Source organism: Emys orbicularis, chromosome 2, assembly GCF_028017835.1.
Source record: "Emys orbicularis isolate rEmyOrb1 chromosome 2, rEmyOrb1.hap1, whole genome shotgun sequence".
Taxonomy (NCBI): domain Eukaryota; kingdom Metazoa; phylum Chordata; order Testudines; family Emydidae; genus Emys; species Emys orbicularis.
The window spans coordinates 166,434,312-166,454,530 of NC_088684.1; the positions used below are offsets into that span (position 1 = coordinate 166,434,312).

Consider the following 20,219-nt stretch of genomic DNA (forward strand, 5'->3'; position numbering starts at 1 on the left):
AAAAATGTGTGCGCGCGCACACTTGGCTCCTGGTTTCTGTGATGCACGTCCTCACCAAGAGTGCTTGTATCAAGTGTCTTGTCATTGTGGGATGGAAATATTTATCAGTTTGTGTATGGTGAAATAGTTATCCACATTTACATATAAATAAATCTAATCCTTCCAAACCTAGATGTAATTAAACAGCATACTTGTATAACCCAAACTCTTAAAGCAACAAATAGCAGCCTATCTTGTAATGACTGGGGAAAGCCTAGTAACACCAATATAACTGGCATACAAACGCAGGGAATGTTGGTTCTATTACCCATCAAGTTAACAGAGAATAAATTGCAAGTCCTCACATCACAGGAATGCTTTTGCAAGCCTCTATTACAGTCTCCTATCCTCTCCTCAAATGGTCATCTTGAAGAATCTGTTCTCCTTCATAGCCTCTGTACTGGAGCAAATCTTATTTTCCCCCAAGACTGGTATATCCTCAGATGATGATTGCCCTTGGAGGGGGAGCAACTGAGTCTCAGGCCTGGTCTACACTACGAGTTTAGGTCGACTTTAGCCGCGTTAAATCGAATTAAGCCTGGACACGTTCACACGACGAAGCCCTTTCTTTCGACTTAAAGGGCCCTTTAAACCGGTTTCTTTACTCCACCTCCGACGAGGGGATTAGCGATAAAATCTGCCTTAGGGGGTCGGAATTGGGTTAGTGTGGACGGAATTCGACATTAGTGGCCTCCGGGAGCTATCCCACAGTGCTTCATTGTGACCGCTCTGGACAGCACTCTCAACTCAGATGCACTGGCCAGGTAGACAGGAAAAGCCCCGCGAATGTTTGAATTTCATTTCCTGTTTGCTGAGCGTGGAGAGCACAGGTAACCGTGATGGAGTCCCAGGATCGCAAAAGAGCTCCAGCATGGACAGAACGGGAGGTACGGGATCTGCTCGCCATATGGGGAGATGAATCAGTGCTGGCCGAACTGCGAAGCAGTAAACGAAATGGCAAAATATTAGAAAAGGTCTCCAAGGCCATGAAGGACAGAGGCCATAACAGGGACGCACAGCAGTGCCGCGTGAAAATTAAGGAGCTAAGGCAAGCCTACCACAAAGCCAGAGAAGCAAACGGAAGGTCCGGGGCTGAGCCGCAAACATGCCGCTTCTACGCGGAGCTGCATGCCATTCTAGGGGGTGCAGCCACCACTACCCCAACCGTGTGCTAGGACTCCCTCACTGGAGAAACACACAGGGAAGCGGGTTCGGGGTACGAGGAAGATGAGGATGAAGATAATGTAAATAGCTCACAGCAGCAAGGAAGCGGAGAAACCGGTTTCCCCAACAGCCAGGATATGTTTATCACCCTGGACCTGGAACCAGTAACCCCCGAACTCACCCAAGACCCTGTGGGCACACAGGGGACCTCTGGTGAGTGTACCTTTGTAAATATTACACATGGTTTAAAAGCAAGCGTGTTTAATGATTAATGATTAATTTGCCCTGGCAATCGCGGCCAGTACAGCTACTGGAAAAGTCTGTTAACGTGTATGGGGATGGAGCGGAAATCCTCCAGGGACATCTCCAGAAAGCTCTCCTTCATGTACTCCCAAAGCCTTTGCAAAAGGTTTCTGGGGAGTGCTGCCTTATCCCGTCCGCCATGGTAGGACACTTTACCACGCCAGGCCAGTAGCACGTAGTCTGGAATCATTGAATAACAAAGCATGGCAGCGTATGGTCCCGGTGTTTGCTGGCATGCAGACAACATCCATTCCTTATCGCTCTTTGTTATCCTCAGGAGAGTGATATCATTCACGGTCACCTGGTTGAAATGGGGCGATTTTATTAAGGGGACATTCAGAGGTGCCCGTTCCTGCTCGGCTGAACAGAAATATTCCCCGCTGTTAGCCACGCGGTGGGGGAGGGAGGGGTGAAGTGATCATCCCAGAGAATTGGGTGTGTGGGGGAGGGGAATTAGTTGGGTTTGTGCTGCACATTAACCCTGAAACCGCAGCCCCTCCTTTTACTTTGCAAACCCATTTCAAATGGCCAACCCAACGGGTGCTTGGTATGGTTAATGAGAACAGTACTGTTTGAAACCATCCCCACATGTTAAGACATGTTAAGACTGTGTCTTACCATAGCTGCCTGCAAGCTGAAATCTGTGGCCTGGCACTGCGTGAGTGATCTCTCACACCAAACCGGCAGGCCCTCAATATAAGAGGAAAAATGCGACCTTGTAACGAAAGCACGTGCGCTGTGTGATGTGAACAGCAAAATTTAACGTGAAAGAGTGTACCCATTGTTCTCTAAAATGTATCTTTTTTAACCACCTCTCCTCCACCAGCTGCAAATCTGTCTCCTTCACAGAGGCTAGTGAATATTCGAAAGCGGAAGCGAAGGACGCGTGATGAAATGTTTACAGAACCACAGATTGCCTCCCACACTGACAGAGCACAGCAGAATGCGTGGAGGCAGTCAATGACTGATTATAGAAAAGCCCAATATGAGCGAGAGGAGAGGTGGCATGCTGAATCGCAGGCTGAAGAGCAGAGGTGGCATGCTGAATCGCGGGCTGAAGATGAGAGGTGGCGTCAGCTTGCACACAGAAGGCAAGAGTCGATGCTCCGGCTGCTGGAGCATCAAACTGATATGCTCCAGCGTATGGTTGAGCTGCAGGAAAGGCAGCAGGAGCAGAGACCGCCGCTACAGCCCCTGTGTAACCAACAGCCCTCCTCCCCAAGTCCCATTGCCTCCTCACCCAGACACCCAAGAACACGGCGGGGGGGCCTCCGGCCACCCAGTCACTCCACCCCAGATGGTTTCCCGAGCAATAAGTGTTAAAGTTTTAAAGTTTTAAACTGCAGTGTGTCCTTTTCCTTCCCTCCTCCCCCACCCATCCCGGGCTACCTTTACAATTATCCCCCTAGTTGTGTGATGAATTAATAAAGAATGCATGAATGTGAAGTAACAATGACTTTATTGCCTCTGCAAGTGGTGCTCGAAGGGGGGAGGATAGGGGAGGGTGGGGTGGTTGGTTTACAGGGAAGTAGAGTTAACCGGGTGGGGGGGGGGGAGGGGCGGAGGGTTCATCAAGTAGAAACAAACAGAAGTTTCACACCGTAGCCTGGCCAGTCACAAAACTCATTTTCAAAGCTTCTCTGATGCGCACCGCGCCCTGCTGTGCTCCTCTAACCGCCCTGGTGTCTGGCTGCGCGTAATCAGCAGCCAGGCGATTTGCCTCAACCTCCCACCCAGCCATAAATGTCTCCCCCTTACTCTCACAGATATTGTGGAGCGCACAGCAAGCAGCAATAACAATGGGGATATTCTTTTCGGTAAGGTCTGAGCGAGTCAGTAAGCTGCGCCAGCGCGCTTTTAAACGCCCAAATGCACATTCCACCACCATTCGGCACTTGCTCAGCCTGTAGTTGAACAGGTCCTGACTCCTGTCCAGGCTGCCTGTGTACGGCTTCATAAGCCATGGCATTAAGGGGTAGGCTGGGTCCCCAAGGATCACGATAGGCATTTCAACATCCCCAACGGTTATTTTCTGGTCCGGGAAGAAAGTCCCTTCCTCCAGCTTTCGAAACAGAACAGAGTTCCTGAAGACGCGAGCATCATGTACCCTTCCCGGCCAGCCCACGTTGATGTTGGTGAAACGTCCCTTGTGATCCACCAGGGCTTGCAGCAGCATTGAAAAGTACCCCTTGCGGTTTATGTACTCGGTGGCTTGGTGCTCCGGTGACAAGATAGGGATATGGGTTCCGTCTATCGCCCCACCACAGTTTGGGAATCCCATTGCAGCAAAGCCATCCCCTATGGCCTGCACGTTTCCCAGAGTCACTACCCTTGATATCACCAGGTCTCTCATTGCCCTGGCAGCTTGGATCACAGCAGCCCCCACAGTAGATTTGCCCACTCCAAATTGATTCCCGACTGACCGGTAGCTGTCTGGCGTTGCAAGCTTCCACAGGGCTATCGCCACTCGCTTCTCAACTGTGAGGGCTGCTCTCATCCTGGTATTCTGGCGCTTCAGGGCAGGGGAAAGCAAGTCACAAAGTTCCATGAAAGTGCCCTTACGCATGCGAAAGTTTCGCAGCCACTGGGAATCGTCCCACACCTGCAGCACGATGCGGTCCCACCAGTCTGTGCTTGTTTCCCGGGCCGAGAATCGGCGTTCCACGGCATCAACCTGCCCCAGGAACACCATGATTTCCACATTGCTGGGGCCTGTGCCTTGTGAGAGGTCTACGTCCATGTCAATTTCCTCATCACTCTCGTCGCCGCGCTGCAATCGCCTCCTCCTCGCCTGGTCCTGGTTTTGCTTTGGCATGTCCTGGCTCTGCATATACTCCAGGACAATGCGCGTGGTGTTCATAGTGCTCATAATTGCCGCGGTGATCTGAGCGGGCTCCATGATCCCAGTGCTAGCTATGGCGTCTGGTCTGAAAAAAGGCGCGAAACTAGTATCTGACGGACATGGGGAAGGAGGGAGGGAGGGAGGCAGGGGCAAGTGACGACATGGCGTACAGGTACAGGGAATTAAAATCAAGAAAGGTGGCTTTGCATCAGGGAGAAACACAAACAACTGTCACACAGAATGCCCCCCCCCCCCGAGATTTAACTCAAAAGCCTGGGTTTAGCAGGCCGTTGATTTGACGGAGGGAGGGGGGAAGGAAATGAATACAGAACAAATCTATTTTTTACATCTTAAGACGACGGTGCAGCATGACTGATAGCCCTCGGCATTTTCTGGGTGCTTGGCAGCAAATACTGGGCGCTTGGCAGTTAGCCTTCAGGCCTATTGCACGATCTGCTGCTCAGGGAAGACTCAGCTAACGTGCGATGAGCCAACAGGGCGCGTGGCAGAAAATGGCATACTACGACTGATAACCATCATCATCAAGACAGTTCCATACGACTGAGCATGTCTGCCCAGGTGCCCATGATTGACAGCCACTGCTGTACGACGAGGACGGTTACCAGTCGTAATAAACCATCTACTGCCAAAAGGCAAGGGGGCTGGTGCAATGCAGCCCCACGGCTGCCAGCCCCACGGCTGCCGGCACCCAGATCGCCAATGAAGGCTACCAGTCATGCTGCACCATCTACCGCCAAAAGGCAGTTAGCTGCTGCTGCTGTGTAGCAATGCAGTCCCACGGCTGCCGGCACCCAGATGACATATGGTGACGGTGAGCTGAGCTGAGCGGGCTCCATGCTTGCCGTGGTATGTTGTCTGCACAGGTAACCCAGGTAAAAAGGCGCGAATCTATTGTCTGCCGTTGCTCTGACGGAGGGGGAGGGGCCTGACGACATGTACCCAAACCCCCCTGCGACACTGTTTTGCATCATTCGGGCATTGGAATCTCAACCCAGAATTCCAATGGGCGGCGGAGACTGCGGGAACTGTGGGATAGCTACCCATAGTGCAATGCTCCGGAAGTCGACGCTAGCCTCCGTACTGTGGACGCGGTCCACCGACTAGAGCACTTAGAGCATTTTATGTGGGGACACACACAATCGGCTGTATACAAGCGATTTCTATAAAACCGGCTTCTATTAATTCGATCTAATTTCGTAGTGTAGACATACCCTCAGTAATGTACAAAGGAATGTAATGTCCTTTTATCAAATGAGACCCTGAGGGCAGATATGACCACCAAAGATGTTTCCTTATAGGTAACACAGGAAACCATACCTAGTCATTTGAAAGGTAAAGTTAGTGTTTGAAAAACCAGGTTCACAGATCCTATTCATGAAGTCTTCTTTTAAAGAAGCTGGATACGTGAAGATTGTCCTGGTTCCTAAAAAGATAGTGTTCCCACTGCTGGTAACTTTACACAGGGTGTTGTGACTAAGGTCTTTCTGGAATTTAAAAAGTAGGGATAGGCTACCTAATTTATGCAATATTGATATCCACTCTCCTTGCATCAGACACCATCCAGACCTACTTGTATGTAGTAACAGAATTGTAGACACTCCAGTGTTCATAATTCTATCAACCAAGGAATTACCTGAAGTATACTAAATTCACTCTTCTGCACTCAGTTCTACAAGTAAGAAGAATTCTGGGAAATAAATCAAGACTGGACTCCACACTAGGTGATCTGGAGCCACTTTTCATACATAAGCTATGGTAAAACCAGCAAGTTGGCTAGGCATACCTTGTTTGGTATGTGAAAGCACGATAATTTTTTTCCTCCATCATGGCCCAGAGAAGAGAAGTGAAGGCATACCCAGATGTCTGACCATAAAGAACTTATTTATCTTATCCAAATATCTGAAGAGATCTAGTTATCTGGTAGAGTCTGGTCCAACTTGTGTCTCACTCCCAAGTCTGCTCAGACATTAAGTTTCCCTTCTATATAAATGGTTGACATTTGTCCTTCAATATCGAATATAGGCAACTAAGTTTAGTTCTCTGGTTGTTAATGCTGGTAAATTTTCCAAGCTTGCGTGTTAATCAAATTGGGAAGATAATATGTACAGGAGTATAGGAGAGGGAGAGTGGCCTGAATTAAGAGAACTATTGAGATAGATTTGGAGAGGGAAAGAGATAGAGCACATACCATAAACCGGGGGGGAAAGATAAGGCAGGAGAGAGAGAGAGAAAACACACCGTGAGGAACACACTAAAAACAATGCAGGAAAAGCCATACTGATAATCTATCCTAGAAAAGAAAATTGGAGTGAAGCCTTAAGGAATGGAAGGTAGGATTCCAGGATAGAGAAACTGAGCTACCCCCTTGTTTTTAATAGATGATCTTATGGACTTGAGGCTTTAGAGCTTTATGGGTCTTGTTTGAGTTTGGAGAGCCTACATGTGCTTCCCAAATCCAAGACTTCTGCGTTCAAAGAAGTTACCCCTTCCTCAGAAGTGTCAGTTCTTCGTTTAAGAGGGATGGGTTGTGTGATTTGTTCTCTCCATCTAGGAGTTGAAAGGACCAAGAAATACAAAATGGTATCTAAAGCTTCCTTGTCTAGAGTGCCTCTATCATGTTTGACTAAGTGCACTGGCAAAGTAAGAGGTTATTGGCAAGAGCTTGCAGCACAAGAACAGAACGCAACTCCCTACATGACCACACAAAGGCCTAACAAACCTCCAGGACCCCTCAACTGCTCAGTCCCTTGCTACCGAAGCAGAGGGAGTGAGAGATTGTTGGATGCAGAATCTGATAGCTAGTTCCCAGAATTACCTTGAAATGCAGAGGGGTTAACTTTGTATAGCCCTGTATGCACTACTCTTGTTACCTTCCCCTCCTTGACAGACTCTGCGTTAGTGATAAGGGGAAAGTCTAATCATGAGTATCAGCTGGTCCAGTCTAGCAGCAAGTGAGCAGGGAGGCCATGACTGCACATCAGATGACAGGAAAGAGAGCCTGGAGATCCACAGTCACCATGTTAAAAGCAAGAATTAGGCCACTTGCAATAGGCCAGAAATGTGAAAGACTTGATTCACTTTGTGGCAGAGAGCAGAGATGCTAATACTTTCTGCTGGAAGCAGAATAGTAGAGGCATTTTGCCACATCTAGCCTTTCAGAGCATACCAACTCTGCAAACAAGAGGCTTAACTACATGGGGAAATTTTCCAGCATAAGATTCCACTCGTTATACAGGGGTAACTCCCCATATAGACACTTATTCCATAACGAGTGGCATAATTATACTCCTAATTATGCCAATAAGTTTCCCCATGTAGATAAGCCTTAAGCAAGAATCTTCAGCAGAGCTGCCTCCAGTTTGGCCTGAGGGATTTAATTCAACACATTCACACATGCAATATCCATCTGGAGTTGCAAATGCGGAGAGTTTAGACGACTCATCAGCACTTTGCTGTAAAATGCTATATAGGTTACATGCACTATAAATATCAAACCTTGAAGCTTGACAACTTTTAAGGACAATAAAAAACAAATTAGTATATATAAACTTATGGCCATTTGAAAATTATGTATCAAGCATGAATAGGGTCATCTTAGTGATTTATGAAAGCAATATTTAAAAACTGCGTAAACACTAGCCTGGCTTTGTTCAGCTGGTCTGTTTTAGCCAGCACTCCTCAATCTTTGCACCTTATAGCTACACATGCACAAATATGCCACTGAACTTAAGGAAGCAGTCCACACTTTTGAGTAATATTTAAAATAGATTGCTTGAGGAAAAGAAGAGGATGTATCCAGAACAGAGACCAGCAGATCTCCCAGAGATTCCATCCATGCTGAGGAAAGGGAGATAGAGGAATAAAAGCTCCCACCAGATTTGCTAGGCAGTCTGCTACGTTTCCCTAAACAGACACTTCAAGTCATGTGCACCGAAACATGCACTCTTACAACACAAAGTTTAGTATGAATACATCTGTGCAAATTTCAATAGAATGGCAGTATACAACAAAAATACCCCTTCTTATATTTGAGAAGATTTTAATAAGCATTTTCAGATATTCCTATTTGATTACCTAAACATATGCATATTTAAGAAGTGGACTATTACCTCTCAGAATCTCTATTTGGATATGATCTTGCAAGCGGCGATACTGCATGACTAAGAACAATGTAGGCATAATCAAAAACTTGTTTCACTTGCATGGCGCCGTAAGAACTTCTGCCAACGTCATTTCCTGTAACAATGACAATTATCAATTAACACATTTTTAAACTAGTATCCAGAAAAATCCTGTGAGCCTGAAAGCTCAATACCAAAGAAGCTTCACCACAGATGGTGAGAGTTGATTATCCGAAAGATCTCATGCTGAAAATTTGTCCTTGCACACCAAAGTGTGCTAAAAAAACTACAAAGCTGAATTAGGGCCGCCAGTGTAGTCTGGCACTTTACGAATGCCAGTTTTTATGTGTGGTAACGTAAGAAACTCAATCCCGATAAAGAGGATTAGAATAAAACCTATAAAACAAATTTCAAATAATCCCTGTTAAAAGTAGCTTCAATCTACCCTGCATTATTTGTATGGGGAAGGTAGCTGAAATTTTAGAATAAGTTATATATTACTGTGAATAATAAAGCACAGCAGAGCTCCCGTGACTGATCTCGTGTCTTTTTGAATTAACAGTTTTAGTTACTTTGGAGTTCACTGCCTCTCCTGTTCTTACCTCATCTACACTAACCAGAAGACTCAATATGCTACAGAGATTGAAAAGCAAAACATGGACAACTAGCCATAAGTTAGATGGGGAACTGCCATAACCTGTCAACTGTTGTAGCAAGAAAACTCCAAACCAATACCACCTCAGTTATTTGTTCCTTTTTGGCTCACGATATGTACTGTAATTAGATCCTTACAAAAAGGCAGAAAGCCTGTAAACTAGCGTTGCAACTTCAGAGTTTTACTAGAAATTGCAATTCATGGACTAAATATTTCAGACAAAAAAAAGAGGAGAATTTACTAACGCTACTTTAAGGGCAGTTGAGCTGAAGAGGTATAAAGCATCAGAGGGATGCTTGATAACCACCTCTTTTCCAAACACTTAAGAGCAAAACCTAGAACAGTTCCTCCAGTTGCCCCTAGATCCAAGACCAATCACTTTAAGAAGACAGTAGCATGATTCATGCCAAATCCTTCTACCTGATTTCTGGTCTCCAGGTAGGTACTCAGACTAAAAGTCACCCTTTAGCTTCTCTTTGTTAAACTAAATAGATTAAGTTGGAGTCTTACTATAAGATGTTTTCCATTTCTTTCATCCTTTTTGTGACTCTTCTCTGAACCCTGTACAATTTATCAACCCCCTTCTTGAACTCTGAATACCAGAACTGGACACTGTACTCTAGTAGAGGTCACACAAGTGTCAAATACAGAGGTAATATAACCTCCCTACTCCTACTTGAGATTCCAATTTTATACATCCAAGTATCACATTCTTTCGGCCAGAGCACTGCATTGCATGCCCATGTTCAGCTGATTATCCACCATGACCCCCAAGTATTTTTGGTTTTTTTTCCCCCAGAGTCACAGCTTCCCTGGATAGAGTCCCCGCCTCCAATCCTGTAAGTATGGCCTACATTTTTCATTCCTAGATGTAGGATTTCAAATTTGGCTGCAATGAACTGCATATTGTTTGCTTGTGCCCAGTTTACCAAGTTACCCAGATCACTCTGCATCAGTGACCTGTCCACGTCATTATTTACCTCTGCCCCAATCTTTGGGTCATCTGCAAACTAACAGTGATGATTTTATGTTGTCTTCCAGATCACTGATAAACAGTGTTAAAAGTGTAGGGTCAAGAACTGATCCCTATGAGACTCTGACTAGAAATGCCCCCACTTGATTATTCCTCATTTGCAGTTATATTTTATTTACTCACTTAAATGTGCATGTTGATTTTGCATTCCTGTTTTTAAATAATGTCATGAGGTACCAAGTCAATACTTTACAGAAGTTGAAGTATATGACAACACTTTTACTTTAACAAAACTTGTAATTTCATCAAAAAAGATCAAATTCGTTTGACAGGACCTATATTCCATAAACCCATATTGAGTAGCATTTATTATATTAACCTCCTTTAATTCTTTATTAATAGAGTCCCATATCAGTAATTCCATTATTTTGCTCAGGACCAATATCCGGCTGACAGGCCTATAATTACCCATGTCATCCTATTTACCATTTTTAGATATTGGCACAACTTTACTTTGTGTTTCAAGACTCAGTAAAAGTCAACATTAAGGAGCAAGAGACTCCTCAGCCAGCTCTTTTAAAATTCTTGGATGCAACTCTTGGATGTGGTGCAGTTAGTTTTAAGATGTCTAACTTTTGTAGCTACTGTTTAACATTCTTCCAAGTTACTGTTCAAATAAAAAGCAACAGAGAGTCCTGTGGCACCTTTAAGACTGAAGTGTGATCTGGTGGTATGTAGCATAGTCTTATTTGGAGTATCTGGGGCTTTTTTTTTTTTTAGGACATTGATCCATAAAAATTCAAGGTAATTTTCTGATTTGTCAGTGACTCAAACAGGTAAACTCAATAGACTTACATACAATAACCAAACAGATGAAGCTGGAGTTCCTGTAATATTCATATACAGGTAAGTATTTTAAATTGTAAGATAATTTCTTCACATATACCAACATAATTCTGAATGTTAATTTATAATTTTTTCCTTGCGTGCGCTTTTAGTCTAGCACTTTGTAAACTTAACTGAATACAAGGTATGGACATCTTAAAGCAACACGATGTAGTTCCTTCACATAACAAAGAACTTTGATCTTTTTGTCATACTCTACATTTCTGATTTTTAAAAAAAGTATTTAAAAAGTTATGTAATCTTACCAGGGAGAAGAGGATCTTCAATGCACAACATGGATGGTCTATATCCATTAGTCATGGCTTTCATGATTTCTTCTTTGGCAATATAGGCACCTCCATTTTTTATTCTAATACCAGTTTTCAAGTAATTAAAATTTCTTCCATACAGTTCAAAAAATTCTACTAGAAGCATTCCAAGGTTTTCATCAGCTCTCCTGGCATCAATTCTTGGATGCAACTGTAAAGAAGAATGTCTGATACTTACTAAAAAAGTGAGGGTGGATTATAGGCATGTACTAGCAAACTGACAAGCCATGTACTAACGATTAGACATAAAACTGGTCCATTATAGCCACTTCATAACCTAAAAGTTGCAATCCTATTACCTTTCCCAACTAAATTCCCCTAAGCTTTCCTTAAACTTCACTTCACAAATGTAACCAAGAGGGGGCAGCACTTGAATAGTATATGGAGCCTATAGGTACTTAACCAAATCTTTCTACTTAGTCCAGGTTTCTAGTCCAAAAGCAACACAGAAGAATTGCCACTTAGATTTGATGCCTAGATAATGAAGGAATATTGGTTTAAGTTTTCATAGGGATTCTGCAGTGGTGGCAGTTTCCAGAAAATGGACAGAAAATAGAACTCAGTGTTTCCCCTATAAATGCTTATGCATTCTAGAACAGATACACATTGCTGGCCTCTCACCATCATCCCCATGTTTTACCAGATGTACACAACTTGAAGACCACCTCAGACAGCCGACAACTAGCCAATAACTACCATATATACTCATTCATAAGCCGAATTTTTTTAGTAAAAAAGGGAAGCACCAGAGATGGGGGTCGGCTTATGAATGGGAGACAGAGGAAGCAAGGAGAGGCAGCACAGCCAGCAGAGACAGAAGGGAAGAGGCAGGGCCACTTCTGGCCACGCTGCTCTCCCCCCAGCCTCCAAAGCAGCTGCAGCGGCGGGCCCGGCCCGCCGGAGCAGGCTGCCGCCAGGTCAGAGACATCCTCCCCAGATAAGGTGGGAAGGGCTGGGATGGGGAGAGTGGGGGGGTCCTGGGCTAGGGGTGGGGTCATGTGGGGGGTGGTCACAGGAGTTACTCCCCTGACTCCCAGCTTCTCTCCCCCCCCCCCCAAATTTCCCCACCTGTTGCTGTCCCAGCCTGTCCTGGTAAGCAGCTGGTGTGCCGGGACACTTTGGTTACGTAGGTTTACCTCCGTGCCTGCGGATGCTCGAGGTAAACAAACCATCTCGTACCACCAGGGGCTTATCCTGATGGCCCGGGAGCCAAAGTTTGCTGACCCCTGAATTATAGGGTCGGTTTATGAATGGGTTATAAAAATTTTCCATTTTTACTTATCCATCTTCTGGGGGGGGGGTCAGCTTATAAACAAACTGGCTTATGATCGAGTATATACAGTAAACACCAAAGCTACTCATAAAGAACGCCTATTATGCTGGAGCGTATGTCTAGATCAGTGTGAGGCCCTGTTTTTAATCTGAGTTAACTGACTGCCAATTCACTGTAGTTGGGCTTTATAATGATAATCCAGAAATTCCACAAGCAATTACAAATGGGCCATATGGAAAAAGTATGTAATTAAAGACTATCATAATGCATCCACACAAAGGGACTGAATTATGATTTTATTTCTCCTTAGCTTTGTTCTAGGAAACTGCTCAAACCATTTTAGCTGAAATTAGGAACAAGTCAATCTGAAGGAAACACCTAGAATGGAAAAATTTCAGCCCAATCAAAGCTATAAGCAACTGAAAACAAGGTCTTATAATGGAAAGTGTTGGGCAACTAGCCTCACCTATAATATACTGAACACAAAATTCGCACATAATTTACCTTTTTAACAAGGTATCAAAATTGTGTGTGTGGTCCATAAACATACATCTTTGTAGGTGTCAGAAGCAGCCTTTATCATAACAGGCATTTGGGTGAGAGAACAGCCAGGCTGTCCTGGTTCCAAGCCTACTCCCATTAGCACAGCAGGAGGTCTGCTGACAAGGGAGGCAAGCAAGCAAAGGATGCAGAGAAGATTCCAAAGGAATTCAGGGGCATGCAAGGACCCTCAGGCATAGGTGCTGACTTCCCCTCTGCTCGGTGGGTGCTTGACCCCACCCCGCCCCTGGCCCCGCCCCTGAATCCCCCTCACCACACCCCCATTCCCCCAAGTCCCCGCCCCGCTCTGCCTCCTCCCTTGAGTGCACTGCATCCCCGCTCCTCCCTCTCCCTCCCAGAAAGTCCTAAGCGCTGCTAAACAGCTGTTAGGTGGCGGGGCGGAGGGTAGCACTGGAAGGGAGAGGGAGGAGCAGGGACATGGTGCGCTGGGGGGGGCAGAAGGAGGCGAGGAGGGAGGAGCTTGGCTGCGGAGCACTCATTAATTTTTCCCCGTGGGTGCTCCAGCCTATGCCCTCAGGGCATCCCCTCCATCCATCCTCTATCTGGTAACAGGGAGGAAGGAGTAAAAGAGATAAGGGAGGAGTAGTCATGGAGAAATCAGTGAGGCTCTCTGACACTACCATAATTTGACAACAGTTTGTTTCCAGTGTTTCTACTGAAATGATTACCATGTTGGGTGGCCTGCTTGCTTGCAGCCCAACCAAATAGGGTGTGGGGCAGACTACTGGCAGCCTCTGCCAGAGAAAGGGACAGTTCTAGGCAGCAGGTTCGGCAAAAAGGTTGTGTGGAGAGGGCCACTATGCCATTCTCCACATTGATTATAATCATATAACACATTTTCAGAGGCCTCTGCTGCTGTTCTCATCCATACTCTGATCAGAGCTCTCAGAGATATGAGAGGCAGCCTGCAGGGGAATGGAGATCACAAAGCCTTAACAACAAAGGGAGTGCTGTGTGTCACTAAGGGAGAGAGAAGAGGAACAGCCAATTGACAATTGGGGAATTCATGGCAGAAACAAATTTAAGAACAGAGTAACAAACAAAATAGAGAACTTACCTGCAGGAAACTAATTGCCATTAAAATTAGGCTGTAAGAGCTAATTCCACCAGTAAAAACTTCATTCAAATCCCTCTGAAGAAGGAACTGTTTTAATACTAAAATCAAGTAAGGCAGCAATGAATATTTCTGTAAATAGGAAAAATAGGCCTGTTAAAATCTTTATAGAATTTGTAATAGATTATAAGAGGCATTAACATGTAAAATTCTCTCCTCAAAAGCATGACTATAGGACTTTTTAATCAGGCTATATGAAATTCTTTTTACTAGCTGTTTACTCAAAGGAACAGTTAACACTTTATTTTATTCTATTCACATTTTATTTCTATGTAACTACGGTATTTAATTTGGTATTGTATCTGCCTAACAAAAGGAAAATAAAGGTTAACACAGAAAGCTACTTTTTTAAACTCCTTCATCAGCCACAACATTATTATCCAAAGTGATCATCAAATTATATTGCAGGAGGGATATAACCAGCAGTAACTACTACAACAGCTGATTTTAGTAATAGTTAGAAGACAGCTAACACTTTGCTGTATAGGTATAATTAATAATCCAAACCAGATCTAATATATAAACATTTCACTAAAGCTGGTTAGTTATTATGCATAGTAACAAAGTTGTGAAGAAACAAATCATCACAGTATACCAGCTTCACATTTATTTAAGCTTTCCAAGAAAACAGTTCAGTTCACAGAGTATAAAAGCTATTCAGGACCTGTGTTGAGACCATACAAAGGAGTGCTATATTTAAGGTAGAGACTTTAAAGCAGCATACTAGCATACTGAAGGTGCACCACAGTGGGCACACTGCTGAATTCTTTAACAGACATAGGAAGAGTACCTAGCATGCAAAAAAGTTGCTTTTCTGCACGAAAGAACTGACTTTCAGTCCCTACATATTTCATATATAGAAGCTATTCACTTCTGTAAAAGCTAGGCTTTCACATGTCATTCATGGAAAGGTGGGTAATAAAGTATTAAATGTTCAGAATGATGGTAATGTTTGCTGTGCAACATGCTTAATTTAGCTAATAGTCTCTTAAGCAGTGTATTATCTGGAGCCTTGCCTCACTTAAGACTAACTTCAGTGCAGCTCACTTCAATTCTGTGTGACACACCACTCCCATTTATTTAATGGGCAAACAAAAGGTATGCTAGGATGGGGGGGGGGGGGATCCTGAGTTCTAGTTAAGTTCTTCAGAATTTATCAAATTCATTTTGGGCTGACGGTTTCCAAGCTTGCTCTCAGCCTACAAGCAATTGCCAGTTTTGAATAGGCAGCTCAGCTGTTTCCGTTTTGAATGCATTAAAAAGCTGAAATTGGTAGCTCTCATTATGGTTTTGGTAGTTTTAACTAGAGCTGGTTAGGAAATGTTTTTCCCCTTCTTGGGAAAAACTCAAAAAAATGGTTTTCTAGAAACTGTTCTACAAATTTGAGAGGCTTATCAAAAACAAAAATTCATCAGAAACTGAACTCATGAAAGTTTATTTTGACAAAAAACTCAATTTTTCACTGAAACATTAAACCAAAAATGTCAAACTAACTTTTACAACAGAAATTTGCAATCAATTTTTTATATTAACCTAAAAACCTACTGGAGTTTGGAATACTGGGGCAACGAACATTTAGACACAAAACACTAAGGGTATGTTTAACAGACCATGGCAGCAAGCCTCCCAGCCTGAGGCAACAGACTCAGGCTACTGAAGGTCATGCTAGTGCTCTAGAAGTAGCTGTGTGGACAACTCTTTCAAGGTTCAGCTCAGGCTCTGAAGCCTAAAGAGATGGGTGTAAATCAGCATCCCAGGTTAAGTCAGGGGACATCACAATTTCAGTCACCAAGAAAAAAAGTGAAAGCCTGATATTGTTGATATTTCAAAACTTAAAGTTAAGGTACCTTCAAAGACAGAGTGACTTCAAACTGGATTGTGACAAATTCTGGGTCAGAAATGTTTCTAACTTAAAAGCTACTTAGGTTTTCTACAAGTTCAGATTCTGGGGAGGGTTTTTTTCTTTTGGGGGGGGGCGGTATTTATTTTTAAAGTTTTAATGAAAACTTAATCAAGCCAAATTCAAAGATATTATGTACTGCAAGTCACTGTATATCATTACATTTTTATTTGCATAATTTGGCAAATATGTAGTACAAAGACCATATTTTAAAGCATCAGCAGAAGAGATCACAAAGGTTTAATAAAGTGACACAAATTTGTCCTTCACCTTTCCAAATTACACTTCTGTGCAGAATTGAGATAATGTCCCTGTTTAAATCTTTCAAATATTGGAAATGAACTGTTTATTAGAGTGTTTCCTCTCACCAAACTTAGCTAAGCACACGAGTACTATATATGCAAAATTTCAACAAGTGAGACTTCTTTCCACACTTGTTACTCAACCATCTAAATGTCATTTTAAAGCAGACCTTTTCAAACAAATAATTCTCCTTGCACAAGAACGTAAGAATGGCCATACTGGGTCAGACCAAAGGTCCAGCTATCCTGTCTTCCAACAGTGGCCAATACCAGGTGCTCCAGATGGAATGAACAGAACAGATACTCATCAAGTGATCCATCCCATCGCCCATTCCGAGCTTCTGACTAAGAGAGGCTAGAGATACAATCCCTGCCCATCCTGGCTAATAACTTAATGGAGGCTACATCCAACAATGGCTATCTAGTTCTTTTTTGAACCCTGTTATAGTCTTGGCCTTCACATCGTCTGGCAAAGAGTTCCACAGACTGACTGTGTGTTGTGTGAAAAAATACTTCCTTTTGTTAGGTTTAAACCTGCTGCCTATTAATTTCATTTGGTGACCCCTAGTTCTTATGTTATAAGGAGCAGTAAATAACATGTCCTTATTTACTTTCTCCACACACGTCATGATTTTATAGACCTCTCCCCCTTAGTTGTCTCTTTTCCAAGCTGAAAAGTCCCAGCCTCATTAATCACTCCTCATACGGAAGCTGTTCGATATTCCTAATAATTTGTTGCCCTTTTCTGAATCTTTTCCAATTCCAATGTACCTTTTTTGAGATGGGGGGGGGGGGGGGACCACGTCTGCACGCAGTATTCAAGATGAGGGCATACCATGGATTTATATATAGAGGCAATATGATATTTTCTCTTACTATCTATCCCTTTCTTAATGATTCCCAACATTCTGCTTGCTTTTCTGACTGCCGCTGCACATTGAGTGGATGTTTTCAGAGAACTATCCAAAATGACTCTTTCTTGAGTAGTATGTGTATAGTTGGGATTATGTCTTCCAATGTGCATTACTTTGCATTTATCAAAATTGAAATTCATCTGCCATTTTGTTGCCCAGTCACCCAGTTTTGAGAGACCTTTTTGTAGCTCTTTGCAATCTGCCTGGGACTTAACTATCTTGAGCAATTTTGTATCATCTGCAAATTTTGCCACTCACTGTTTACCTTTTTCCAGATCATTTATGAATATATTGAATAGGACTGGGCCTGGTACAGACCCCTCGGGGATACCACTATTTACCTCTCTCCATTCTGAAAACTGACCATTTATTCCTACCCTTTGTTGCCTATCTTTTAACCAGTTAGCAATCCATGAGAGGACCTTCCCTCTTATCCCATGACAGCTTACTTTGCTTAAGAGCCTTTGATGAGGGACCTTGTCAAAGGCTTTCTGAAAATCTAAGAACACTATATCCACTGGATCCCCCTTGTCCATATACTTGTTGATCCTCTCAAAGAATTCTAGTAGATTTGGTGAGGCATGATTTCCCTCTACTAAAACCATGTTGACTCTTCCCCAACAAATTATGTTCATCTATGTGTCTGACAATTTTGTTCTTTACTATAGTTTCAACCAGTTTGCCTGATACTGAAGTCAGGCTTACTGGCCTGTAATTGCCGGGATCACCTCTGGAGCCCTTTTTAAAAATTGGTGTCACATTAGCTATCCTCCAATCAGAAGCTGATTTAAATGATAGGTTATGGACTACAGTTAGTACTTCTGCAATTACACATTTGAGTTCCTTATGTTTCTCTTGGGTGAATACCATCTGGTCCTAGTGACATATTACTGTTATGAATGTGTTCCAAAATCTCCTTTGATACCTCAATCTGGGACAGTTCCTCAGATTTGTCACCTAAAAAGAATGGCACAGGTTTGGGAATCTCCCTCACATCCTTAGCCATGAAGACTGATGCAAGGAATTCCATTTAGTTTCTCCGCAATAGCCTTATTGTCCTTGAGTGCCCTTTAGCATTTCGATTGTCCAATAGCCCTGCTGGCTGTTTAGCAGGCTTCCTGCTTCTGAAGTACTTAAAAATTTGTTGCTATTACTTTGAGTCTTTGGCTAGCATTTCTTCAAATTCTTTTTTGGCCTTCCTAATTATATTTTTACACTTCATTTGCCAGAGTTTATGCTCCTTTCTATTTTCCTCACTAGGATTTAACTTTTTTTTTTTTTATTAAAGGATGCCTTTTTGCCTCTCACTGCTTCTTTTACTTTGTTTAGCCTCAGTGGCACTTTTTTGGTTCTCTATGTTTTTTAATTTGGGATATACATTTCAGTTGAGCCTCATTATGAGGTCTTGCAGAGATTTCATTTTTGGTACTGTACCTTTTAATTTCCATTTAACTAACCTCATTTTTGTGTAGTCCCCCTTCCTGAAATTAAATGCTACAGCCATGGGCTGCTGTGGTGTTTAATTTTAATATTATGGTCACTATTACCAAGCAGTCCAGCTATATTCACCTCTTGGACCAGATCCTGTGCTCCACTTAGGACTAAATCAAGAATTGCCTCTCCTCTGTTGTGTTCCAGGACTAGCTGCTCCAAGAAGCAGTCATTTAAGGTGCCAAGAAACAATTTCTGCAGCCCGTCCTGAGGTGACATGTACCCAGTCAACATGGGGATAGTTGAAATCCCCTATTGAGTTTTTTACTTTTATAGCCTCTCTACTCTCCCTGAGCATTTCACAGTCACTATCACCATCCTGGTCAGGTGGTTGGTTAGTATATCCCTACTGCTATATTCTTATTATTAGAGCATGGAATTTCTATCCATACAGATTCTATGGTACAGGTTGGTTAATTAAGATTTTTACTTTATTTGATGCTATGCTTTTTTCCCCCACATATAGTGCCAATCCCTAACCAGCATGACCTGTTCTGTCCTTCCGATATATTTTGTACCCTGGTATTACTGTGTCCCATTGATTATCCTCATTCCACCAAGTTTCTGTGATGCCTATTATATCAATATCCTCATTTAATACAAGGCACTCTAGAGTTCACCCATCTTATTATTTAGACTTCTAGCATTTATATATAAGCACTTTAAAAACTTGTCACTTTTTAGCTGTCTGCCATTACATGATGTAATTGAATGGGACTTTCCTCTCTCCCCCCACCCCACCCCCCATCAGATCCTACACGTATTTTATCGTCTTCCAGCCTCTCCTACTTACTAAGGCATATAATCTCCATTAATAGATCCTCCCTTAAGGGATGTGTCTATCCGAACCACGTGCTCCTCTGCACCTGTCGGCTTTCCCCCAGCCCTTAGTTTAAAAACTGTTCTATAACTTTTTTAATTTCAAGTGCCAGCAATCTGGTTCCATTTTGGTTTAGATGGAGCCCATCCTTCCTGTATAGGCTCCCCCTTTTTCCAAAAGTTTCCCCAGTTCTTAATAAATCTAAACTTCTCCTCCCTACACCATTGTCTGATCCACGCATTGAGACCCTGCTGTTCTGCCTGTAACTGCCCCTACGCATAGAACTGGAAGCATTTTAAAAAATGCTATCATGGAGGTCCTGGACTTCAATCTCTTACCTAGCAGCCTATATTTGGCCTTCAGTACCTCTCCCCTATCCTTCCCTATATCATTGGTACCTAACATGTACCACAACCACCATCTCCTCTCCAGCACTACACATAAAAGAGAGATCCACAACCTTCACACCAGGCAGGCAAGTTACATGCGGTTTTCCTGGTCATCGCAAGCCC

At 43.3% G+C, this 20,219-nt stretch overlaps 1 protein-coding gene across 3 annotated transcripts in view; it reads right to left on the reverse strand.

Moving 5' to 3' along the window:
* The window catches only part of TENT4A (terminal nucleotidyltransferase 4A), a 101,980-nt gene that overhangs the window by 37,651 nt on the left and 44,110 nt on the right, over nt 1–20,219 (reverse strand). For all 3 annotated transcript variants that reach the window (XM_065397930.1, XM_065397929.1, XM_065397928.1), the window contains 3 exons: nt 14,224–14,352; nt 11,270–11,483; nt 8,479–8,605 (listed from right to left, as the gene is read on the reverse strand). In XM_065397930.1, coding sequence (XP_065254002.1) covers nt 8,479–8,605; nt 11,270–11,483; nt 14,224–14,352 — 470 coding nt within the window. The remainder of the gene's footprint in view (nt 1–8,478; nt 8,606–11,269; nt 11,484–14,223; nt 14,353–20,219) is intronic.